The sequence below is a fragment of the Pipra filicauda genome, unplaced genomic scaffold (genome assembly GCF_003945595.2).
Source record: "Pipra filicauda isolate LSUMZ 115617 unplaced genomic scaffold, ASM394559v2 scaffold101_size5749837_pilon, whole genome shotgun sequence".
Lineage (NCBI taxonomy): Eukaryota > Metazoa > Chordata > Aves > Passeriformes > Pipridae > Pipra > Pipra filicauda.
The window spans coordinates 4020155-4047521 of NW_024103452.1; the positions used below are offsets into that span (position 1 = coordinate 4020155).

Sequence of the window (27367 nt, forward strand, 5' to 3'; positions counted from 1 at the left end):
TGAAGTTATTCTATTCTATTCTATTCTATTCTATGCTAATGAAGATTTCAAGTGTTTAATAATTGCAGAGTTGATTTTGAGAGAAATCTATACTTAGAGAAAAATATTGAATGGCCATTAGCTTTTTTGCTTTTTGGCAAATAACCTACTTTGTAACTTTCAAAAGGAATTTCACTTGTCATTTCATATCCTTCCAGACATCACAGGCTGTTTCAGTGATGCATATTCATAATATGTATAAATATATTATATATATACACACACATATAAAAATTATATATGAGTAGTGAACAACACCTTGACACTTCTCAATTCTGTCACTGGTGACCTGGCAAGCATCACTGCAAAAGTTTTTTAAAAATTCATCACTCTTTTTTTCTTAATTGCACCATGAGATACTTTCTGTCCTATTAGATTTGTTTATTTTGAACTGGTGTAGTTCACTGTGTCTCAGACCACTATGAAATCCTGTCCCCTTGTACATTTCATTGTGCAGTAGCAACACAGCAGAAAGACCATAATTTACTTTGCTGGAATAGGCCAACCATAACCTGAGCTCTTCAATTACAATTTGGTCTTTTTTATCCCTTATAGAGATAATAAAGATCAGATTGTTGCCAATCTGTTGCTGTTGCTCTGGTCACAGTGAAGCTCATGAAACCTTACCATCCTTTTACTACTTTGCTGAGCAGCTCCATTATAGCCATTAGAGTATAAACAGCCTAGATTTCCTGGAACTATTTCAGCACATCAGCAATGATTAGACTTGCCTTTCTAAACAAGTGCCAATAACCCGTTACATAAGACAAAGGTTAAAGAAAAAAAAAGGAAAAAAAGAGCAGAGAAAAACTCAGCTACTGCAGGCCCAGCAGGCTTTTTCTGGTGTTTGTGGCCCTGTTTTTACACAAAACTGAACAAAATTTTCCAGGGATGTTTTCTCTTTCAAAAGTAAATAAAATTCCAGCACCAAAAGCATGGACTGATTTTGTTTAATTATTATATAAGTCCCATGCAGTAGCAACAACTTCAACACATGCAGGAGAATTCTTGTACCTGACTCAGAAGCTCTGTGCAAACATTGTTCATGTGGTAATTCAAGTAAATATTTCCTCTGGGCTAATTTTTCAAAGTATGAAACCATTTGTCTGTCTAATTAGATGAGCAAGAAGCAATTAGAATGTACAACAGATTTTCAGTAATCACACATGAGTTTGTGTGAACTGGAATAGGAAACTGTATGAGCGTCAGCAGCAATTTGACTTTTGTCACAGTTAGAAATAGAGCTACATGAATTTTAAATAGACTTTTAGGTGACTGAACTTTTAAGAAAGATGTTAAAAAAATGTTACTGATTTGGATTTCTTGGAGTCTAAAAGTATAACCTTCGATATGGTAGCTGAAAGTTACTATTTCTGTAAACTCATAGTCATTTTACCATCTTTGGATACTGTGTGCTTTGAAGTTGAAACTACATAGAGAAGTAAAATGGGAAAAATTGAAATGGGGTTAAAATGCAAAATGCAGGTCTGCAACATGTGTCTAAGTAGTTTGAAATGGAAGATATTCTTAAATCTAAAAATAATGGGTTTTATCACTTCCTAAAAAAAAAAAAAAAAAATCAGACCAAAAATGATGAATTATAGAAAGGAAGGACAAGGGTGATCTTTTTTTGGGCAATGGTAGCAGTTAGAAAAATGCATGACAATAAAGAACAAAAATGAGACATGAGTCATGAAGGATTTTGCAATATGCCAGTGTATCATGCTATAGCAATGAGAACATATCAATCAAATCAAACAATATGAACTCTTCCAACACTATTTGGCTGTGAATGGAGACAGAACATAACTTCCTCCTGTGTTCATTTACTAGACATTATCTCCACAGTCCTCCTCTAGCCTTATCTAGACAAGACATAAGCCAGGGTGCTGGTAGGCCCTTATCTACCAGAACAATTTTACACCATGTTCCATTGTCTGTATGGAACAGATGTGTCAGCCATAGAAAAAACGGCCATCTCTTCTCTTGGAGAGTTCAAAGTACCACAAAGAAATGCAAGCTCTTTATTTAGTTATCACAGCTGTGACAAAGCAGTCTCTAAAGTCTGGAGGATAGACAGAAAGGAAGCATGAAAAAGCAAACAAAACCAAATTAGCTCAGGCACGTGGAAGGCAGAAGGAAAAATAATGTGTATAATAAAATCCAAACTACATTTTTATTTTCGTTATTATTTCTATGCAATTCAATACATCACATGATGATCCATATTAGAGTTTGGGTTGGTCTAGATAAGTACAGATTGTGCTCAGGAGAATTGTTTTGGTACTTCTAAAAAAAATTAGCTTAAATGAAGTTGTTTCCTAGAAACATGATTTAGCCTACTTAGCTATTGCATTTCTTGATCATTGGCAATTAAGGCATAAAATAGACATGAAGTCAAATCATGAGCCAATGAAATTCAGATATATTGCAGTTGTTTAAATAGCACAGTGATGATTCATATCAGCTGCTTCATGCTGATTTGCACACTGGTTATCCTCCTGAAGGATCATAAAGTGTTTTATGAATTAGCATCTTGGAGTATTAATCACATCTACTTGAAAACAAGACACAGGTCTCTTCTTTTTGGATGATCTGTCACATCATAATCTATGGTGTCATATATGATAGACTGTATCTTTAAAACTGTAAAAACCCCTGTAGGCACTGAGTTTCATCTGTGTTTACTGATAGACACCAATGGCTCAATAGATGCCACTGACTTACAACTGAACTTCCTTGTTTAAAATGTTAGTTTTGAACTCACTCATTTGTATCAGCCTTGGTATTTAAGAAACAGCAACATAATTAACATAAGTATTCCTTTTATGTATTATATAAATATATATATATATAAAATATTATATTATATATTACTTTAGGAAAAACATAGTTCTGCATTCAATACAAAAAAAGCAATCACTGCTTCACAAAGTGGCTGAATCACAGACTACTGGAAGCTGTTAGAATATTGCATTGTGTTTATCCCGGCCTATATTCTTAAATACCTTCTGTTTGAGCCACGATGAAGGGTTAAACAAACCTTATGTCTGACCTAATAAGACTGTGCTTACATTTACTAAATTTGGGAAAAATTTGCTATCAGCAGTAAACAGTGATAAACAATTACACCTGCTACAAATTTTGTCCAGGGTGCTGCGTAGCCTTGTGCAACTTACAGTCATGCTAAGAAGAAAACAAGAAATACATTCCTCTCCATTTTTCCTTACTTCTCTAGTAATCATGGTGCTGATATTTGAGGAGCACAAAGGTGGTATCTATTATAAATTATTTTTATGAAGCTGGTAAACTGGAAGAAAGGGTTAAGAGGAAACAGAAATGTCACTCTCATATCACCTACTGGGCAATAGTTCATGCTATCTATGTGGAGTGATGATGCAATCCCAAGGTAAGACATGCCAACATTGACATCGTTTTCTTGAACATAAACATAAATACAGACACAGCGACCTTACTCACTCTAAACTTAGACTCTGGAGCACCTCGAGACATTTTAGCAATGACTAGAAAGACCACTCAGCATTGGTCTTGTCATCGGGACTGCATTACTGAAAACGTGATCCACACTCTTCTCCATCTGTTCTGAATTTTCTCTCCCTTTGTCGCTATGTTCTTGCCCACACAGCTTTATTTAGTGAGCAGGCCTGTATCTAAACACATACAATCTTCTTCCTGTTCTAAAATGGAAGGACTTTTTAAAAAAATCACAAAATACCTTAGATTTGCACACAGTTATAGCTAAGGGGGGAAAAAAGAGATTTCCTTTATCTAGTAGTAATCTCTCCTGTTTTATCTTATTCCCATTGTCTCTCGTCCTCCTGCCACATGTCTCTGTGAAGAGCCTGGCTCCCTCTTGTTGATAAGACCCCTCAGAAAACGACTCTTCTTGAGGTTGAACAAACCCTGTCCCTCAGCTGCTGCTCTCAGAGAGGGTGCTGCAGCCTCCAACCACCTTGATGTCCCTCTGCTGTACTCTCTCTCCTCTTCATCAGTGTCTTGCTTGTGTGGGGAAGGCACAACACTGAACACAGTATCTAGACACAGCCTGGCATGTACTGAGTAGAAGGGGACAGTCACTCTTTGTTACTGGCATACTCCTGGTATCACAGCCCAGGATGCTGTGGTACACCTTTACTGCCAAGGGGCATGATGTGCTGTCAGCAGAGACCTCCCCCAGGGGCCTCTTCCACAGACCTGTTCCCCAGCCAGTCAGTCCCCAGCTTGCACCACTGCCCAGGGCTCGCTCTTTCCAGGTACAAGATTGGCAGCTGTCCTTGTTCAGCTTAAAATTTCTGTTGGCCCACTCCTCCATCCTGCCTCGGTCCCTCTGAAGGGTAGCCTCAAGGATATTCCCCCAGTTTGATGTTATCTGCAAATGTTACAAGAATGTGCTCCATGACTTCCTCCATGTCACTGATAAAGATGGTCCCACAACAGGGTCTTCTGTGATACCCTACTTGTTACCTGCCTCCAGGAAAAGCACAGCCCATTAACCACTGCCCTCAAAACCCAACCATCTAACCAGTTTTTTACTCATCCAGTTGCCCAGACATCCAGACCTTTACATCCCTATTCCAGGGTAAAAGTTAATGTACGGAAATGCCTGATGTCTGGAGTCTCTCTCAGTTTACTGCAATATTGCAATTTCAGTCCAGTATCACAAAACTTGAAGGAATTTTATGAGGATGAATCTACCACAAAAGATAAACTTTGATCTGTTCAGGCAATATGTCAGCCAATCGTTCATGGCTTTGCTAAAAAAAAAAAATCTATCTTTGTGATATTTTTAATGCTACAGTAGTTTCTTTTAGCTCAAAGCTTTTTATTAATGTTCTTCTCAATGAGAGGGAAAAGTTGAATAGATTTTATTGATGTTTCCTCCAGAGTATCAGGAAATCCAGTCATCAGAGAAAAAGGATTAACATGCATGATGCACTGCTGGCATATCACAATTTAGTGACTACTTAGTTCTTTACTTCTGTTTTACCCAGCTTAGGGTACTAAAAAAATGTAAGAAGGAAGCGTCATAGACAAATAATTTTTCCACATTTAAGAGTTGAGGAGTTCAAAAAATGATTTTTAGTTGTTTTTTGTTTTTTTGAAGAGTAGGCATAAATGTCATAAGATTTCTTATGTCACATCTTATTTGTGATATACTCATTTGATGTCTCACATAAAATTAATATTTCTTACTGTAATTTGATTAGTGAAAAACTGAAAACACAGAATATGAATTAAGTGCATAATAATTTGCTAGTCAGCTTGCTGTTTGTTGACATTAATTCTTTCAAATGCAGTTTTTTTATTTCAGGGACAAAGGTAATTTATTTACCTGCATAGCTTTTTCCTTTAAACACTTTAGTCCTCAATTCTCTTTCAAGAGAATGGTATGATAACTTTTTTTCTACCCCCTAGAAGAAGCTGTCAAATTAGATAAATTTTTAGTCTTTTAATGTATAAAATATATATTTTAAATATTATATTCTCAAGCTAAAGACTACCACTGTCCGAGGCATCATTGAGCAGCAAAATTAAAACATTTTCACAGAAAACAAAAATACAATTTCTAATCTAACATGCAGATTAGCCCTTTGCTATATCTTACACTTTTGCCTTCTTAAATTGTATCTCTTAGAAAAAAGCGGATTGAAGTGACCAAGTGGGGGCTGATTTCTTATTTTTTGTGTTGGGAGTAATTTCACGTCATTTGGGGGTGTCTATCTTGAACAGCTTTGGCTTCATCAGCCTTGACTGTCTAATGCCAGTTTCACTCCCTTTCTAGATGAATAGATTTCTTCAAGAATGAGAACACTTTCTGGCTAACTTTAGATTATACATAGAAAATCTTGCTGACAGCCTCCCTCCCCCAATTTCTTTTTACTGAACTAAACCAGCAAACAAGCATGCAGGCATTGAGTGCATATTACCTGTAAACGATGCTAAAGTGAAAAAAAAATCAGAAACATAGAAATTGAAGAACAGAGACTTCACTTGACAAATACTGCACCTCAATTAGCTGGTGCAATGATGTTATGAGACAATCAGAACCTCAGAGAACCCTACCAATCCACAAGGAACATTTTTTTTTGCATTGGTGACCTGAAGAAACATGTAATATATGGTCTGTATCTCAACAAAATATTTCTAACAAACAGAAAAAATTGTTTGTGGTTTAATTTTATTTTTTTTTTAACTTAGAAAAGTTTAATGGTACTGAGTTCTTTCTAAAATTGCTATTAAGACATCAACAGACATCTCTCCTTCCTTCTATTTCCAATCCTGTCGTCATTTCCTACCATATGACTTCCCAGGAAAACCTCTTAGGTTGCCTGGCTGTAGCAGCTCAGTCCCTTTCTGTTTATGGGTTTTACCTTCTGTGCCATGTCTCTGATAAGGAGCAAGTGTTTGAGGGAATGATGGCCACTAATTAGGGATTAAATCCTTCCCCAGTGACAAGAGAATGTTAGAGGAGGGTATTGCTCTTTTGTGTAAAGTGTTATCTCAGTTCTTCACAACATTAAATGAAAGAAATAGGATAAGTAATCCTCTAAGAGTATGAGGACAAGAGGTGGGTTACAGTTCTCACTCTCCATCTTTGACTACTATATCACATTCAACACAGACTGTGACTATATTTAATGTGCTTTTAACTGATTAGTAATCATACATTTATTTCACTTAATTATTTTGCTGTAAGAACTGACTGCTTAACTGGCAGGAGAAAGAAACGTAGATATATAGGGTTGTTCATTTAGAAACTATCTGCAGCAGTGAAGTCTTGATATAGGAAAACCCTTTGAATTCTCTTTCTCTCAGGATAAGCACCCCATGAGCTGGCATACTGCAGAAGTGTAGTGTTGTTTGCAGGAATCAGTAATCCTTATGGAGAGAATAAGACATGTCTGATACATGTAGTGTTACAGCTACCCTGTCATCCTCTTAGAATGTCACTGACATCACTGCTGAAGTGGAGATTAGGGACTCTTCTTTACTCCACTATAAAGTTCACAGATTTTTTTCTGAATTGTTTCTTTGCCTTTTTTTTTTTTTTTTTTTGGTGTCAGAAGTGAAGAGGATATTCCACCACATGGACAGTCTGGCTGAACAAAGGTATGTTTTTCTCCCTGGAAACACAGAACATCCCTACTTTCAAAAAGGAAGAATTGCTGGTGACTCAGACAAAGTGAGGTAAAGCACAAAAATTACCTTTGACTGAGTGCACTCGTACCTAAAGACATATTGAAATATGTCACCCTGAGCGTGCCTAAACAGCTTTCTGATCAGGAATAACACAACATAAGTTATCTTTGCAACATTTCCAAAGGTATTACCAGTGCTTTCATTACCTTCAGTAGCCATGTCCTTAATTCACTTTTTCAAACATAATGATGGATGGCACGTTAAAAAACAGAAGGGAAAATTCTGGCAATATAAAACAGCGCTTCTACTGCTTTGCTAAAGGATGAAACAGGAACAAGGGACTCTCAGTGAAAACAAACAATGAGTTTCTGGAGCGTAAAACACTGCTATATTATTATTCACTGATCGCTGCTGTCATTGCTTTGGCAACTCAGCATAACCATGATGCCAATTCTTTTTTTTAATTGCAAATTATTAGTCAAACTTTTCAGAGAAAATCCCTGGCAATTCCCTCACACTTGTCAGCCTGAGGAGGGGACATTGCATACCTTGAAGAGTTGTGAGTTCTAGATGATGGCATATGATAAAGAAACAATAACCTTCAAGAGAGAGGCCCTTGAGCAAGTATACATCTATTTTTCATTCAGAGCTACTATTCTCTTGCAATTAGAATTTTGGCTCAGTTCCTCATTCCTTAAACACCTCATTCATATGCCAAAATTTGCAGTATATGCTTTTGTGTGCAAAATTATGTCAGATTATGTAAGAGGCATCAAAGGCATCTGTACCTCAGAGCCAGTTTTTATTAATCAAGAGAGCAAATAAACCCAATGTGTGTGTACATAATATGTAGTGATGCAGCCTTAATTTTAAAATATTTGGGACTACTCTTACTACTGATACCCATAAAGTAACAATTTCTGGATAATAACTGGCAGTATGGTAAGACAGCGATGAGACCTGTGGAATTCAAATTACAGTGGTGATATTAGGATGAAATTCCAGCTTGTCCTACTGTTACGGCCGTGGTATAACTGGTTATCTGGGCTGACCCGGCACACTGAATCATTAATGCACCGGTTGGCCCAGGAATTCCAGTGAGATGAGATGAGACGAGATGATGGGCTGAAGCACTGGCCAGTTTCCCAGCAAAGCAGCTGGTCAACAGTTACAGGAACTCTCCAAGTGGGAATTGTGGACAGTTTGGGACATTTCCCTATGTAGCTTCTGCTATGCACACTCCAGTTAAGATACACTAATTGTATACTGAAGATGTGTTGATTAATTCCCTAAGAGGACAACCTGTGTTTCAGTATCTCTCCAGGCAGCTCCTGCTGCTGAACTGACTAAACTGCACGTAGATAATTTAAAACATTTGTAGAAAATGTTCCTGCCTGTGCATAAATGATCACATAGGACAGGCTTTTGTGCATAGCTAAGATAGAGGCTGTTTTGTACATACTGTGAGGTAATCAGAGACAGTGGATACGCTGTTGTGGTCACCCAGGACCACAGGCCAGCTGGCTGATAAGTATCCAGCAACACAACAATTCAGCTGAAGATGCTACTGAAGGGATGGATGCAACAGAGACTCCCACTGCCGCCTGGCCAACTGGCTGTTCTCTTGGAGAGATCTGACTCCCCATGTGAGCTTTACTGAGGGTTGTTTTGTTTTTTAATATACTCTCTTCCTGTGTTTATGTAGCAAGTATAGCAAACAAAACGACTCAACATTTCGGTAATTTCTATAAGGAAGAGAAGGGGAGGGAGAAGGGGAGAGCAGAAAGAGACAAAAGGAAGAAATAAAAAGAAACAAAGAAATGGAAAGAAACTAGCCAGCAAAACAAATATGGCATCTAGATGAATATCCAGTATTGCTGTAGTGACATAGCTGAGGTGATATAAAAGTATATGTTGTTTAATTTACCAGTATTTTAAGTAACTTTTGCTGCCTAAGAGAACTCTAGGTCTTCCTCTGATTAATAGTCATTGCCTGGTTAATAAACAAAGACATTTGCTAATAGTTTGCAAATAACGTTTAATCAAAATTAATATTTTTAAAACCCATGTATCTCTGGGAGAGGTCATTTAGAAAGTTGAAGGCTAAGCACAAAGCACTGCACATTTGAAGAGAGTTTCTGTGTACTTTAATCCTTCAGACATGAGAGAGGGGGAAGAAGGAAGGTATATAGTCAAGGAGTTACGGTACTTCAAAGGAGTGAAAACTACAACTAATTCTTCTGTTTCAGGTCCTCCCCATTGGCACCCTATTCCACCTTTGGCTCTTTTCTGTACAATTTGCACTTAAGCCTTTTAAATTTATATGTACATCATACAGAAATATGCCTGTGCAGGTCTCCAAGCATGTATCTGGACTAAAACACAAAAGTATGACTGCAGTCACACTTGTAGGCACAGAGTCAAACTTGCTTACTCCAATTAGAATTTAAGTACAATATTGTACAGTTATAGCAGTGAGCAATCCCAGTGTGGGCTATATAACCTTATCAGGATCCTGAGTAAATTTTTGATCCTGTGTGACCTCATGGCATGCAGGGCATTGGTAAATGGGAAGACAATATCTATACCTTGGTTTAGCCTGATGCACAGTATGTTGCTGTGGTTAACAGCATGAGAACTAGTCGAGAATTTGGAATAGGCATTTCAAATTACATGAGGGTAAATAACTTTGCATAGGAGAGCAGGCTTCAGCATCACTAAATCACGAGCTTTACAGTTGTGTGGTTGTAATTTCACTTGCTATTGTAAGAGAGCAGTTTGTATCACAGCATTACTCATCACCCTGCAGGGCAAAGATCCCCACGAGGATGTTGAGGAGTTCCTGCGGTCTCTGAGGGCCCAGAGCAGCTCAGGCTGACACACAGCAGTGCCAAGGGCTCCTTTCAGACTGTGCTGTGTGGGTGGAGGGGTCTTTCTGAATCCTGAAATCATCAGTGGGTGTTACGCTGACTAACAAGAAAATACCTCATAATACATACAGAACATTCATTTAACACCCTAAATATGAGGTGGATACTGAGGATGGAAATTATCAAGATTTTGCTGCCAGAAATCCTGTGAAAACAATATTTAGCAATTCAAGTAAGTTCATGCCACTTTCTACTTAATGCTCGAGGGAACACCAGAGCTGGCAGTCGGTAATTACTTCTGTGCAGAAACAGAGTTTGACACACACTATTAGAATTTTTTAAGGAAGTTAAAAGAAAGCCTAATGGTTTCACAACAAAATCCCTTAAACCATCCACCTCTGAAAGAAGACACACAGCGTATTAAAAAAACTTTGAGTTCCTTATCAGTATTAGATGTGAGAAAGAGTGCAATTCCAAAAGGCTCAGACAGACAGACCTTACCTGTCCTAGGTCTTGTAACGAGCAGCCTTTTACAGTTTCATACAAGAAAACATCTCACTGTGTTCCTCCTCTCAACCTGGGAGGTGAATGAATGTCACCTTTGCCAATATCTCCTTTGCAAGCAGAGTCTTACTTACGCGAGCATTTGTGTCAGTGTTAGGGGAAAAAAGAATAAACCTGAAATTCTGTGATAAATGTCTCCATGTGAAGATACCACAGAAAAATGGGATCTGATTGTTCTGCTAACCCCCTGTGTAGGGGGTACAGTTCCAGAACAGAAAGAATAAAATTCTCAGTTCTGTACATGTTGAACACCTACACAAGCCTATTTTATAAAAACTCATGCAGAGAATATAGAGTTATATAAAAAGCAACAGCAAAACAGACTGCTTATATGGATAACACAACAGATTTTTCCCTCTGTTTTGAACGTCTGTATAGCTTATATATCTTGAACAGATGTTGTGACCCTTTTTATGCTCCGTTGCTTTCTGTTATAACCAATGAGCACAATTTAAAATGACCACTGAATTTCCTGCTGCATAGACACAGGAACTATTTTTAATACTGCAAATCTTTTGTATAATTCATGCTAATCAAATTAATTATCATGTCTGATAGAGGGTTGTTTTTTTACCTGAAACTGTGTGATCCTTTGGGTCTCTCAGTAGTTTGAGCCTCGTATGAGGGAAAATGTACTGCAGGGGTTTCCCATTTATCTGAGGAACACAAATAGGCATGTCATGAAAAAATAAACCAACAACAATTGTATCAATAATTTCAGACAGTTGAAACAGGAACAAGCAAACAAACATATTTCATCCAGGAAAATATCATAACTTCACAATTCAAAAATGCCGGCAAGTTTCAAGACATTTTTCAGACTGCAAAATCCTTCTACAGGGGAATGAATATTTGCTTCCATAACTCCAGATGAATTTCAAATATGGTTCTAGTTCTGATTTTTCCCAATGACTAGAAGGTGGACACTGTCTTCTGTAGTTTCTTTTAACATTGATCCCTTATTCAAGCAATGTTTAAGAGAAGAATGAAATTAAATATAATTGCTGTATTTTTTATAAAATTCTATTCATAGACCTCTAAACAAAATGTTGGTTGAATGTATAACCAGCCACGAGTTACTGCTTTAGTTTCAGCAAAACCACATATTCCAATGTACCTCTTGACTTAAATTCCAAAAGCCTTTTGAAAGACCCAAACTAAAACTTGTAGGACAACATTCCATACGAAAATGCACAACATTTACCTGGGCTGATCCTAGAGAGTGACAAAGCTGAAAGCAATACACCTCTATAATAGACTCTAAAGAGCCAGATTTCCTGCTGGGACGATCCCACCTGCTCCATGGTTTGGGCATGGGAGGGGCCATGCTGACCCACCTGCCAAGGATGACCACACTGAGCCTATACCAAAATGACCCTTCAGAAGGAGTGCTGGTTGCAACATACACCTCACAGCTGTCATGCATCCTTTTTGTCCACAGTTTTGGTCTCTTGGTAGCCAAGTTGAACCCATCACCTCTCTGCCTCTGACACATCAGTTCCACGTCTGGGTGCTGCATCCAGACAAAGAGGAGGGAGAACAACTGTGACTGCTTCAGGATGGGACCGTGGGGAGGGAGGCTCAAGGAGTCAAAGGGACAATATTATTCAGTATGGCAGTGCAGCAGTCTGAGTGTACCAGCAACCTCCTGCCAAGAGTTTATTACTATTATTTATATTTAAGTAGCATTTAAAGGGATTAAGCTCCTCCTGAACTAAGCGCTTCAAACCTAGTTTCTGCCCTGGAGAGTTTATGAAGTTAATGGATAGCACACATAAATGATGGGGAGGGGAAACAGAGAAGTCAAGGGACTTGCTTAGCTCAACCCCACAGTGAGCAGAAGAGTTTATATATCTATTGTTGTAATTCAGTTTTCCATCCAGTGAATGATGTTGTATTTAGAAGGCTGAAATCCTCCCATAACACACTGAGAGTAGTATTGACTGTAATTAATTTATGTCAGACATAAAGGAGATCATGGATCTGGTAGTGGACAAGTACTCCAGAATAAATCAGAGCATGACATCAGGCAGACGTTTGAATTTATCATGGAATTTTGCCAGGACAGAGTCTAACACTACCAGAAGCATATAAAGTGCCATGAGGCTTCCACGCTTATAAATGGATAGGGAGAATGTCATGTTTTTAATGACATTATCATATATTCAGTAGGTGTAATATAACAGTAAAAGTAACATATTTGTCATGTGTAGTTTGCATTAAACTGTAAAAAATCTGAAAAAAATGTATCTCATTTTCTTTGGAATTAAATAAAAAAAATACAAATATTGCAGTTCACAAGAAGTGTATGAACACATTTGAATAGATTTTTAGTTGAGATACATTTTGCTGGGAGCAATTCAATCTAACTGAGGAACACTGCAGCTCTTAAACTTCAATTCATATTATTCTAATACTGCTATCTTATCTTTCTATATCAACATTTTTTTAATAAATAATAATCCAAGAATATTCAATGCCATATAGTACATGACTGCTGACAAATATGTCAGAAAATATATACTGCCTCCTTCTTTAGCCTATTACTTCCTCATTACTTTCACTTCCAGAATTTTATGAGAAAATAAATCTTGGTGATTCATATAGCTCTGAATAAAAGCATTGAAGTTTATTAGCATTCAGGGTAGCATATTATTTTTTATCATTGGTGGGACTTAAATTGAATGTGTTGCTAGGCATTTACTTTCAGACCTATACGTGTCTGAAAGTGGCAGAATAAATAGAAAAAAACAGTATTTGCTGTAAATAGATAATGCAAAGAACAGTTACACTGTTCTTGATGCTTTTGCTTTAAACACTAATGTCCATATTTATCTGAAATCTATTGGATATTTGAAAACCTCTAGCACACAAATCCTTTCGTGTTTCCAGTCGTCCACATCTTCTAACTTCACTGATGTTGATTTCCCCTCATCTGAATATATGTGCCAGGAGGCCTTTCTAGCTGACTCTTCTCTCAGTTTCCCCAGTGAAGATACAGAGAGATCCCACAAATACAAACTACTGTGCAGAGGAGCCTTCCTTCCACTGCCCTGCTGCAGGAACAGAGGACGTGTAAGTCCCCAAGCCCAGATCTAGGTCACAGGGCAAAAGATGACTTGATCCCACTTATTTGCTACAAAGTCCAGAGATTTCTGCCACCTGTCCCTGTCATGAAGATCCTTCCTCACTTGTTTGGGAGCACTCAGTACACTCGACTTGCAGTTCAGCCCCTGCAATGTCATCCTCCTCCTCAAGGAATGTAAGCTCTGGTCATGGGTTTTATGTTATTAGTCAGTGGAATGAACGGCAAATAAATGCGCTGAGGTTTTCTAAGACTGCTACGGAGGATCAGATTAAATATGCACCATATTTTCCCTTTGTTGTCTTTCGATGTTTTGTCTGATAAAGAAACTCTATGGAAGCCTCATATATAGGGGAATTTTATAAGGTAAAGAGGACAATCCAGAAGAAAAAAATTCTCTAGTGCTGTATTTAAGTTCAAGAAATAAAATGCATGAAGTGTATTTTAGTATTCCAGGTGAAGACCATAGCCACATCTATAATGTATTAACTGGTGTTTGGATCAGGTCATTAAAGCCATGGTAATTACTGTTTTTAAATGGTACTGCACCTCCCCTTCCACCAACATTAGACAGGGACTGACAAGGTGAATCTCAGCAGCTACACTTGGCTGTAGTCCTCTAGGAAATGCCATGTTTGAGGGAAACTTTACCTGAGTTAGGTATCCAGGAACAGGATGATGGATGCTCAAGGTGGTGGGTTAGTATCTATCCTAATTTCTGAATACCACAGGTACTTGCATGAGCACACAAGGCCTGTAAAAGCTGGCACCAAGAATTTCCACAGCTGTGGTAATCCTGCCCCTTTGAATCCCTGCATTCCCTCTGCACAGAGCACAAATGTCAAGTTCTCTAGAAATCCACGAGGTGGAAAATTCTCTCTGCTGCTGCTGGAGATAAGTTGCAAAACACGAACTGAAGAAAAACTTAACAAATACACTGCTCCTGCTCATTATTACATTGCAAAGAGCTCCATTTGTTTCTGCAATTAGGTGAGTACAGCACTCCGACTTTTGATCTAGAAGTCATTCTGGCATGCAGTGAAAACAACATTTCGGGGTGACTAAGAAATGAGGCACTGCTTGCTAAATTCCATCTTGAATTACAGTGAGGGGGTGGCTAACAATTCACTCATTAGATTAAATATTTTAACAATTACTCTAAATTTGGAAATGTCCAATATGATGTTTCTCATCGTATTTCCAGAGAATCTGAATCACAAAATGCCTCCAACCTCAACCCTCTAATAGAAAACAGTTTACTACAATTTAAAATAAAATCTCCTTGCTAGACAGAAAACAATCAAAACTAAGCAGGATGGCCTTAAAAAATGTGGAACAAAATTTGCAGGCTGCCTTCTGTATCTCTGTCATAAATGGTATTTTCTCATTTTAACCCTACTGTTCACCTTATGGCCCATTTTTTCATAATTTCTAAATATCCAAGTGACGCTAAAAAGGTATGAATTAAATTTCAAGAGAATGGTAATATGTTTTTTACAGCCTTTAAAAATAGGGGATGGCATTCAAAAGGTTTCATGCCCAGAGTCCTTGCCTTCTTTTTGTGACTAGAAAATGGTTGCCAAAGTGAACTGATAACAATACACTGATATTATGAGTTTTGGATTTTGTTATTTATTTAGAGCTTAAAAAGACCCACTTATGATGGAAGTATTTAAAACCCCTCACAAAGAAACTACTTATGGCCTGCTAATGTGCTCTCATTGTCCATGCCTGTGTCATGAAGCTTTACTGCCCTGGCACCTTCTCCTACTGCTCCTTCCCAAACTGTTTGTAACAGCCAGTTTAGCTCAGGATATACAAATAATTTTCACAGAAAATAATAAGAAAAAAAAACATGTCTGGAGATTTAAAGAAGGTCTGGTCAACTGGCAGTGACTAAGCAAACTGTTGAGGTCAACAGTGATCAGTGGGAAATCTGCAATACATTATTTATTGATTAGGTTTAACCACATTTACTGTCCTCAGGGAAGGAGTTCAGAATCAATATATTGAGAAATGGTTATCAAGATATTTAACTGAACTGCAATTTAATGTGATTTAAGAATACTATATAACACCATGGAAGTTACTATAGAAACAAATATATTTTCATATTTATAATAGAGTATATGAGCTTAATCTGCTAGGTTATAAGGAATCTATGGAAACCTGAAAGTTCAGAGTTGTTGCTCCACTGCATTCTTGCTTCAAAAGCACAGGCTTGTTCTTTATTTATTACTTTTCATTTTGTACAAGCCCAGTGGAATGTAATCAAGCAGTTCTGATTTCATCTAGTAAGGAAATTGATGTTTCACATATGTGAAAGAAAAATCTTCTGGAATACACATATTGTAATAGTCAGTAAAATATTTTCTTTTTTTTAAAAAAGAAGAGCATACAAATGGCAAATTTACAGCCAATAAGTGTATTTGTAAACATGGACTGATACATTACAAGTAGACTAGTGCTATAATTCTTTTTCCTGTGGCTGGTTTGTGCCCAGTAAGGGACTAAAGGAGTTGCAATGGTATAATTCCTATACTAACTAGGAAACTGCCCTCCTAACTGATTTCAGGAAATCTTCTGCAGCAAGGGAAGCTCTGGATGAAGGTGAACCTGTTCAGATGGTTCAGGAAGGAGAATGATTTGCCATTCTTAGCTCTAGAGTACATTATACTCGGACACTACAGCTCCCTGTGCAGGGTTGAGTTGAAGATACAGGAGACAGGTACAATGAATTCAGTAACTGTTTTGTTACACACAGGGCTGAAAAAGCTTTTAGGGAGTGTTTACTTTGCCTCACCACTTTCATGGGCCTGAAACGGTTTATTTCTCTTGGTAACTTTAAAATATAAAACTAATGAAAAAAAAAAATAGAGATGTTAATACTGACTTGCTTCTATTGCTAAATGTTTTACTTTCCATGTGGAGCTAATGAAAGGGTTCTCTGACCTTTTTATCTTGTCATGAAACAATTTCATTTCTGGATATGTCTGAAAATATTTAATTTTTTTAAGTTTTCTCAAACAAATGTTCACAGATAAACAAGCTCTGAGTAGAGTTTTGATAAGGTAGATGATGTAGAGTTGGTGAGCACTGGCATTTCACTCTTATACAGACCTATTGATACTTTTTTGTACCAGTGAGTGACTGGTAGCTAACTCAGATGGAAATAGATGAAGAAGGAATTCTTGTAAAGCTTCTCCTTACACATCACTTCTCTTCTGCAGAGGCTTTACATGGCACCACACAAAATTATTTAGAACATGTTCACGCTCCAATTTACATCCCATATTTTACAAAACCAAAACCTGTGGTCTTTGTCAAGATTTTAATGCAGTATCTCTATTTCCATATAACCATGAGATACCAAAACAGCTTCAGGAAGAGAAAAAAACACATATTTTCCTCCTGGAAACATTCAGGAAAAGAACTGTTAGGTCCTTTAACTTTCCTCTTGAAAAATTTTGATCAAAGTTTTTCAACCAGTCTTAGTGCTATTTATATGAGAGAAAAAAACAAAGATCAGACCTCTGTGACTAAAACCTCACATCTTATTGACTACCTCTTTATCACAGGGCTCCCTTTTGGATAAACCTGATTTGAAGGGAAATTTTCATTTTTATCTCAGAACACTTTAGTGGTCAAATACAATTATGTATGCTTAGAATAATGAATGTTTCTCATAAGGATTAAAGTAAGTGATCAGAGAGTCAGTTTTTTAATTATTGCCAGTGATATTAAGAGCTGTGAAGACTCAAAAACATCCTTTATCTTGCAATAAAGTTGATTCATGATCTATTTGAATAGATTTCTGTAAGAATTATATCTTGTAAAGCCCTTTTTTGGAACAAGAAATGGGTACAACCCGAGCTGTGTACATCTCAATATAAGCTAAACTAGAGATAGGAAAAGAGGGAAAAATAAATGACAGCTTGTACTGTGAGGTATATCAAAACTTACTTCATAACATCTACATCTTTGCTTCATAAAACCTACATTCGACTGTCAAATGTCAGTAAAAACGCTCACCAGTATAAAAGTTTTGAAGGCTGCCTGACAGTAAGATACTCCTGTTTGTATGTTTTCTGAGGAACTAACAAAATATAAGGTATTAAGTATCACAACGGGGCCATGCAATATCTTCTCTTAGAATCATAGAATTGTTGAGGTTGAAAGAGACCTCTAAGTTGATCAAATCCAATCATCAACCCACCACCACCAGCACCATGTTCACCACTAAACCATGTCCTCAACTGCCATATCCATGTGTTTTTTGAACACTTTCAGGGATGGTGACTCCACCATTGCCCTGGGCAGCCTGTTCTAATGCTTGACTACCATTTCCACAAAGACATTTTTTCCTAATATCTAATGTAGAACTCCTCTGGTGCAACTGGAGGCCGTTTCCTCTTGTCCCGAGGAAATGGACCAGTTGCATCCATTGCATCTCATGGAAAAACGTGATCTAAATCAATATATAAGAATATATCAGAATATAATCTAAGTGAATCAGTAAAAATTGTAACAAACAATTGAAGACCTTGGATACTTGAAATGCATAAACTTTGTTAATATAAAGATGAAATGGGATGGTACACTAATGTGACTAGATTTCCAAGTCAGCAAGCTTGAAAAGCAGAATATGGACTTTTCCTTTCTCTAATAAATGGAATATTCTAATTATTAGATTGATAAAGTCTTACTGACTTATTCAATAATTGATCACGAACTGCTGGAATTATATTCACCAACTGAAAGCGGAAAAAATTATCTACAGGATAAAGCAAGTCTTTTCCTTCAACTACTAAAAGAAGGGACTTGAATTTGAATGGTAAGGTGAAACGACACTAATTGCTTTCATTTTTTCTTTTAATATGGACACTTAATGTATAGATATTTCCAGTTAGGAGATTAATTCCTTTCAGATGCATTTCAAAAATCAAAAGACAACCTGCAAAATTAATACTGAATTGTAGAGGGAATTTAATTTAATTTCATCATCAAATATTGGTGATGAATATAGGTTCAACAGCATTACAGCTGAATGTACTGGAATTTGATTAATCCTGAAGTCCCTACAGTATTGGACAGTAAGATCAAATTATCAGTCATTTATAAAACTAAAGGCATGTCTTACTTGACAGCTTACTTGGTCTTGGTGTTGACTTAGTGGTCGAGAGTGGGCCAACTTCTCTGGCAGCCTTCTGTCGAGGATGTGTCCATTCTCCAAACGAGACTCTCTGGGCTTGTCAAACCAATCTGTTTCTTCGCGACGGAGATGGTAGGCTTTGAAAACCAAGGACAGGTCAAATGCTCTGATCCAGGGCTGGGCAAAGGGCAATAATGTGCATTGTGCAGAGCAAACATGCAGAGTGGTTATTAATTGGCCATGCAGCTAAAGCAAAGTTACAGGTGAGACTTGAGACATTGAACTTGAGCACTATTTAGCTGTGATACAGCAAAGGGAGAAGATTCTGTTTATGTCAAGCCTATGGATATTAAATACAGAAGAAACCTGCTGCTGAGCGCTATAGTAATCTTCCTTCAGGCAGCTCAGAAATACACTGCCGATTTCACGACTCTAAAATGTTTGTTGAAAAAAAAATTAGTCAGATTAGTTACTTTGCAGTAGACCAAGTAAAAAAACCCAAACTTAAGAAACCCCAAAACAAATCCCAAAATAACCAACCCTCAAAACCCAAACTCCACCAATTCCCAAGTTTCTGAACTGAATATTGGTTCAAAATACTTTGGAAATAATCTATAACTACTTACAGGAAAATTATGAATTCTTTGTGAAATCAGTATCAACCCAAATCAAAGTAGATAGGAAGCAATCTATGCAACTCCTTGTAATTGTAAGCAGAAATATTGCAAGTGTTCCCATTTTAAATTCCATCCCTTGATTTTGCAGTATGAACCTTTGTGTATGGATTGTTAGTGAGCATGTTCTTTCTGCAATAATTCTACAAGTCTAATGTGCTTCTATTTGCAAGAGTTTTAAATCTGTATAAAATCCCTTTTGAAGATCAAATAACACCATTTCACTGAAATCAGTTTTGCAATGTATATATTTATATTACTGACTATTGGGTCAGCTGACATAGGTGTTACTCCATTTGGATCAGAATCATGTCCTACACGTTTAATAATATTTCCACTATACAATATATAGATTTTTATTTCTGTTGCCCACCAGTGTAAACCAAAGCATTGTGCAGTTAATTAGAATGTAATGTAAGTTTGAATTTTATGCTTTATTAAGCAAGACAAATTTGGAAATCAAAGAAAGACAATATTTGTTTTAGCAAAACCACAAGAAATTGAAAATCTTACATAAGGTCAGTAGTTGCTATAGTAACAAGTGTGTGTGTTGACATGACACAGAAGAAAATTTAAAAGGAAAAATGGTAGTGTGCATAATCTCTCCTATTTAGTTGTGAAAGTAAACATAATCTAGCTGGTTTGACAAATAATTGGGAAAAAATTAATGGGACAAAAATATTATTATTTTATTGAATTTCTCTCAAAAAAAGAGAAATAATATATGCGCATGATTTTGGGAAAATGATATTTCTTATGGGTAAAAACAACACCCTGTATTATATTAGGCCTTCAGAAAATTCTTACTCTTGTTTCAGATATTATGCAGTCTCTTCCTGCACAACTGTGCACAAACTTAACCTAACAAAAAATGGTTTGAAATATTATTTAGATCAGCATATAGGAATTACCATAAACATTATTAAAGGTTGATGCTTGTCTGGCTAGTGATTAGTTATTGAACAACTGCTCTCAATAAACCATTATGATCTAATACACAAATCCTTTATGCTTTACACATTTATGCCAATTGACTAGTGCCTGCACATAGCAGGCTGGTTCATAGCTCATCCTGACAGAACTTCTTTCTGGAACTTGTATGAAGAACCTAATGCATTTTACTGACCCCAGATGTCAACGCTGACTATCACAATCTGTGTCATTAGCTCAGCAGATGAAAGAATGATATTTTTTTTTCCTCCTGCCCCAGTTGAAATGACTTTTGCTGGATTTCTTCTTTCGAAAAAGTAGAATTCCATACTGCAGTTCAGACCAGCCTACCTTTTTTATCAGACTGCCGTAAATGTGTATATTTTATATGAAATTTAAAAAGTTATGTATGTGTATGTGGACACACACACGCCACACTCACATATACATACACACATCATTGGTTTTGGCTTGCTCAGCTGGGATTTGTTACAGCTGGAAACCTGAGAACAGCCAAGATGAATCACTGACAGCCTGAGAGGGGTCATCCTTTTATTCTAAGACTAACAGTATGCAGCCAGATGGTTCCACCTGTAAAAAACTCCTGCTGGAGTCAATAAGGTCCCATGCTGTTAATTCCAAACAGTTTAACCAGGTGATATTGAACTCCAGGCTGTGGAGTCCAAGGAACTTGATTAGAGAAGTAGTAATGATCAATCTAAATCCCACGGATGAAAAATTACAAGGCATTGTCTGTGTTGATGTCTCGATGTCTTCATATCTCAAATTTAAACTTTTAAATCCTATTATATACCCTATTATATAATTACCAAATTACCATAGAGTAGAAAAAAAAATTCTTTAGGTGAGAAAAGGCACATTTTATGTCTTCTGATATAAAAGCTGACCAGCAAGGACTATTTATATTCATAAAATTGAGTACTACCTTCAGCATTCTTGAAAATTAGTATCTTCAACATACTTAGTAGTGTGTGGAAACTGGCAGGTGGGGGGTTGATAGAGACCTATCCCATGATATTGGGAACCCTGAGAAAATACCAGGTATTTCAAAAGCTCAAAAATGCACTTTATTTTCAATGGGAAGCTCTGGATGTTGTGCTCTTTCGACATTAAAGGTGTTTTTTAACCTGTTTGAAGTTTGGAATCCCAGTGTCAGTACTACTTATGTGCTGAAGCATAGTTTTAAGATTTGTTGCAGTACGTACTTAGTGAAAAACAAAAGGTTTAGTCTCAAAGTCCTGTTTGTGTTCTCTTCTGGTATTTTTTGTTGGCATGCGACTTATAAAAACTGAACAGAAATTCAAGCACGTCTCTCAGTTTGAACAAAAGAAAAACAATTTAAATGTAATACTTTGACTTAAATTCATGTTTAAAAGTCTCCTAAGATGATAAATCAAGCCATAGCACAAGAAGAGTTTTCCTAAGGCAGTGGTTAAGATTGATTTCTTTTAATGAAATCTCATCAACACCATGCAGCAGTTGGTTTAAAAAAAAAAAAAAAAGAGAGAGAGAAGCAACAAAGCAAACTGTGTTAAAAGGCTGGATGAAACATGCCAGAATAGCTGTCCATTGTCAGGGCAATAGGGCACTACAGAGAAGAGTGCAGTCCAGAAAAAAGAAGGCCATAACTTTCTATAGAACTGTAATTGCTTCTTTGGAACACTTTTTGTCTTACATTCAAATTATATGAATTATTTTCAATACAGGTTACTTGCTATTAGACAACATATTTTAAAAAATATCATAAAGTGTTTTCATTATCAAGAAATAAATTATTTGTGAAGATGAAATCTTAATAAAAATTAGAAAAAGATTGCTAAAAGGGGAAGTCCTGGTGTTCAGTGACATATCAGTGACATAGATTAATACAGAATATGTGAATTGATTTAGAATACTTCTGAGGGTGTAACTAATCAGAGACTAATTTAAAATGAAAACATGTTTTATCTGAAGTGTAACATGTATGTCTTGTACAAATATATATGCAAAATTTATTGCACTGTAGGGCAGAAATATAATTCCCTGTGATCTGTTTGTATGAGTTAGAATAGCACCAAATTGGATTTTTGGTTCAGTTTGGTTCTCCTTAGTCTTCAGGAGGAAAAGTCCTCCATATTTTACAATGTCACTCTAGAATGACCTTTAAAAGTCACAAGTTGAGATGATACATGATAGCATCACTTATTTAGGAATAATGATATAGTTGCAACTTAGGGAGTTCCTTTCAATTGCTTTCAGATTTAATTATAGGACTCTGTGTGCTAAGAATTTAAGGACAATGAAAACTCTTAAACTTCTGATAAAAATCAAAAAAAAGCTGATGATCCCGAGCCTCTCCTGAAACACAGAGTTCACGAGGGGGTTGTAAATATGTAAGAAATGTGAAAAGAAACTTACAGAACAAAGACCTTAATATGTAGTATGAGAAAGGCAAATAGATCAAACTTCCTAATGCTTATGAAAAATTCAGCATGTGTTAAAAAACAATAATGTAATAATGAATGGAGGTTAGTATAAACCTGGAAAATAAACCATTCTACTTCATAATCATGCAAATGTGTCTTTTGAGACAATCATTGCCATTTACAGACAATATAGCGCATGCAAAGTCTCTTTTATTGTGCAGTAAATACACATAAGAAAAGGTTAAGGGAGCGCATACAATTTCGAACATGTTCATTTAATTTTCTTTCAAACGGTCTTTATGATTTTTAAACAATTTAGAATATATTAAGCCTGAACTGACTCAAACAAAACTGATACATAATTTGCAGTTATTAAGTACTCAACATCAGCTTTAACATTCTGCTGTACTTATTCATAAGCAGCATTTTTAATTGCACCATTTATAATACATCAGAAATGTTCCTTTCATGAACCTAAATGAGATAAACTCTTGTGCTTATTTGGCAGACATATGTACGGGGTGCATATAAAACCAGCTACACTGCATAACCCATCAATAGAAGTAAAATACTTTATGCAAGTTTATTGAAGGATGAGATTGTCTTGAACCATCCAAATGGCAAATTATCTTACATAATCACAATTCTGAATGCACAGAAGTCCACAGGACAGGATGCTTTCAACAAACCATATGTGGAATGTTATTTTGCTATCACGTTAAGTTTTGTATGGTGCTAACATATAATATGTACTTAATGAACAGACTATTTCTATATAAACACAGATCTCAATTGGTGCATCAGGAGATGGAATTATCAGTTCTTGAATTCTATTATGAAACTTCATGCAAATAAAATCACTAGAGTTTTTTTAGAGATTTGGGAAATATTTCCAAATCCCAACAAAAACTACTGCAAAAAAGTTCAATGATTCACAGTCACTGGAGAAAGTTCCACACAAAGACTGATGGTAGGGTCTGTATTGTACATGGAGTGTTCTACATAGTATCATTGGAAAAGCAGACACAAACAAGTGAAAAGGAAAATGCACAAGCAAACCAAAAGGAAAGCAAATCAATAACAATATAGTGAGCATGCTATAGTAGCTTAACACCATCCAGAAACTGCTGTTAGGGTAAAATAAAAAATATCAAATAAAACAAAGCAAATCGAACCCCAAAAATGTAGATACACAGAAGATGCACCAAGGAACAGAAAAAGAACAAGTCTTTGAAGTATAACAAAAGTTAGACACATGCATAGAAATGAGGATTTTGGTTGTGATAGTAAGATACCAGTCTGAGGCCTAAATTACCTTCACTGTCTGACATGGCATGCTGGAAGTCATCCATGATGAAGGCTATATCTCGATCATAGCCTCGAGTCCGTGACTCCTCCCTCATATGCTGCTGGACCTCAGGTAATGAATGGCTCGATCCAAACTGGTCCCTGGTATCTGCAGATATTGGTGGCAAGGGTCCAGCTGCTGCTCTTGCCATTCCCATTGGCTGTCCAACAGGACTTAGTGGGCTCTCCTCCTCTGAGTTCTGTGCTACTATCGGGATCCTTCCCCTGCTTTGGCTAATAGGTAGACTGGTGGGTTTAGTTCTTCCAGAAGGTGCTGCATGGCTAAAGGAAACATCTAAGGGTTCAGCTTCTTGGGCTTTCAGTCTTAAAGAAGAACTGGAAGAATCCCTTTTCAATGACAGATCGAGCCCATACACTGAGGAGGGTCTAGATGAGGGCCTAGATCTACTACCACTGCTATAAGACTTGTCTGCTTCATCTTGTAGTGTGGATCTCATTGTTGGACCTAGTGCAGTCCCAAGGCCTGCTCCAATGGATGACGTCAGTGGTGGCCCCATGTATTTCTGTTGGTCACTGATGTTTTTTCTAAGGCCATAAGTAATATCATCCTGAAGAAGCCTTGCCCTAGTAGTAATTCCCCCAAGTGTTGAAGTGCTAGAAGTCATATAACTTGAATAGTCAGGCTCAAGGTCTCTGCTTTCTTGGATAGGTGAAAACTTTGTTAGTTTGGGGTCTATCAAAGCTTTCTTGTGTTTTGACTGCTTCTGGTAAAGGAGGGCTGCTGGGAGCTGCTTGGCAGCCTGCTTCTCAAGAGTAAGCCTACCTATGCTGTATTTCTCAGATTTTGGAAAATGCCTGTAGCTGCCCTCTCCGTGGTAATACTGTGACAGGCCAGCCAGATGATCAAGACTTTCTGCACCTCTACGGAACTCTTGCTTTATCTGGTGTTTCAGAAGTTTGAGCTCATAGGGGTCCTCCATTGGGTCTTCATCAGCTTTAACATAGGAATGTAACCTAGAGGAAGTGTGCAGTGGTGCTAGGAAGTCTGACACCTCTTGTGCTCTCCTGGCTTCAGTTGTGCGAAGCAGTCGATCTGTTTTGGTCAGATCTTTCTCATGGAGGCTAAAACTGGAACCGAGTGCTCCTGTTCCTTTAGTAAGTTCTCCTATATCATCGATCAGCACATAATTTCGGGGTGTATGGTGGTGATCTATATCTGCATAGAACGAATCTGCAGATATGCTTGAGATAGGGCTGCTTGCTATGCTGTTTCTCTCATCTAGTCCTATCCTTAAGTCCAAGGTAGAGTATTTACTGCCCAGCTGGGAAACTGCATAACTACTGTCAGTTGAAACTGGAGCTATCATGAGAGGCTGATTGCGAATTACATCATAGTTTGTTGTTATCTTAGGCTCCAAATATAATGTGGTCTGTCTTTGCTTTGGCTGTATCACCATCATCTGTGATGAGAGTTGGTATGATGGCTGTTGAGATGGTGGAGGTTGAGCCTGTGGAGTATAGGACATAGTAGCTCCTGTTTGGAAAGCTGTCTGGGTCTGATAGGGTGAAACCTGCTGGTGATACAAAGGCTGTTGTTGTTGGTAATGTGATTGCTGTGTGAACTGAGTTGGTGCTTGAGTTGGCAGGGCAGGAGATGAATACTGATATTGAGCATATGGGCTTGTAGCAGGGGCAAACTGTGTTTCTGGCTGGGTTTGTGGTGGCATAAACTGGTTAAATTCTGTCTGGGGTGCAGTACGTGGTCTTTCCAAGCCATGCTGAGTTTCTATTCTGGTTGACCTGGTATTATTAACTTCACTGTCTGACATATAATCACGTTCTTCTGCTACTCCTTGGAGATAGGCACGCTCTCTCTTTTCTCTTTCTTTTAGTAGGGCTTCTTTCCTCCTATTAATGCCCATTTCCAAGTATCTCAGCTTGGCATCTATTTCTTTTTCCTCCTCATCTAGCTCTGCTTGCTTCTTCCTAAGCTTGGCTGATTCACGTTCGACCAGATCCAATTCCCTGTCTATATCCTGAAGAATTTTGGCTCTGGCCATAGTGGTGGTCCTACAAATCCTTCTCCGTGAAACTGATCCCACAGAAGTATATGGGGACTGAGTTCCTGCTGTTGCTTCCTCTGGAGGTGGGTTGGGCAGAGTCCTCTTCACCTTCTTCTGAGTACCTGATGGAGTTATGCTTGAAAGACCTTTTGACTGCAATAGAAGAAACAAGACTGAATCACTATTTGGGAGGTAAATTAATCCCAAGTTGTTTAAATTTTTTTTATGGAATGGCTTTATATCTTAACCACGTACTTTCCCTAAGAGAGAGGAAAGTTTGAGGTATCTGTGAATAAGCAGCAGAAAATAGCAAGAAAAATTGCTGTGAGGCTGCTAAAGGTCAGGAAGATGAGCAACCTAATGCAAAATAAGGGTGACACTCATCAGGACTTTGTTCAACCTACAATTGAAAAATCTACCTTATATTCTTGAAATTGAATTGATTATAATTTAAGGTTTTTGGTTTTTGTTGGTTTACTTTTTTTTTAATTTCCATAGACTTATACATAAACATATTCAATGCATGTGTGTGTGGGATTGGAATACATATACATATACAACTACTTTTTATACAAAATTTAATTTAAAAGTCTATATAATTAAAAATATACATATATACACATTCATATCTAAATTTATGTATAATCTGTACAGTCAAATAGATAACTCTGAGCCAGACACTGAGCATATAGAAAGCAGCTATAACTTGTACTGAAATCCAGACAGCAAAGTGGGACTTTCCGGTGCCAACACATTTGGTACAACAGCTGTTGTTACATAATCTTTTAATTTTTGCCTCACCTCTGATGCAAAATATATGTATTTTCAGGGGAGATCCTTATGCTTACAAAACTGGTATGAGCTTTCTTCAGTTCACTGAAGACATTTGTAAGTGAAACTTGTTCCAATTAGAAAACTAGTTTAAAACTTTAAAAAAGTTAAACAATATAAAATTACAGAAATTTAGTTCTGTCCATATGTCCAGACTTCTCCCTGATCTAGGAGAAATATCTGCCTTAAGCTCATGAGTAATTTTTTTGAGGTGCCAGTGTCTCTTCATCAACTAGGACAGTAAGCAATGCAACTGGTTAGATG

The 27367-nt window shown here is 37.1% G+C and overlaps 1 protein-coding gene across 11 annotated transcripts in view; it reads right to left on the reverse strand.

Annotated features, from left to right (window-relative positions):
* PCLO (piccolo presynaptic cytomatrix protein) overlaps positions 1 to 27367 on the reverse strand; it is a 340916-nt gene that overhangs the window by 126690 nt on the left and 186859 nt on the right. For 9 of the 11 annotated variants that reach the window (XM_027711469.2, XM_027711472.2, XM_027711471.2 and 6 more), the window contains exons 7-9: positions 24217 to 26425; positions 18860 to 19008; positions 11209 to 11290 (exon numbers count right to left, since the gene is read on the reverse strand). In XM_027711469.2, coding sequence (XP_027567270.2) covers positions 11209 to 11290; positions 18860 to 19008; positions 24217 to 26425 — 2440 coding nt within the window. The remainder of the gene's footprint in view (positions 1 to 11208; positions 11291 to 18859; positions 19009 to 24216; positions 26426 to 27367) is intronic. The other 2 variants (XM_039388718.1, XM_027711470.2) reach the window with 1 other exon arrangement.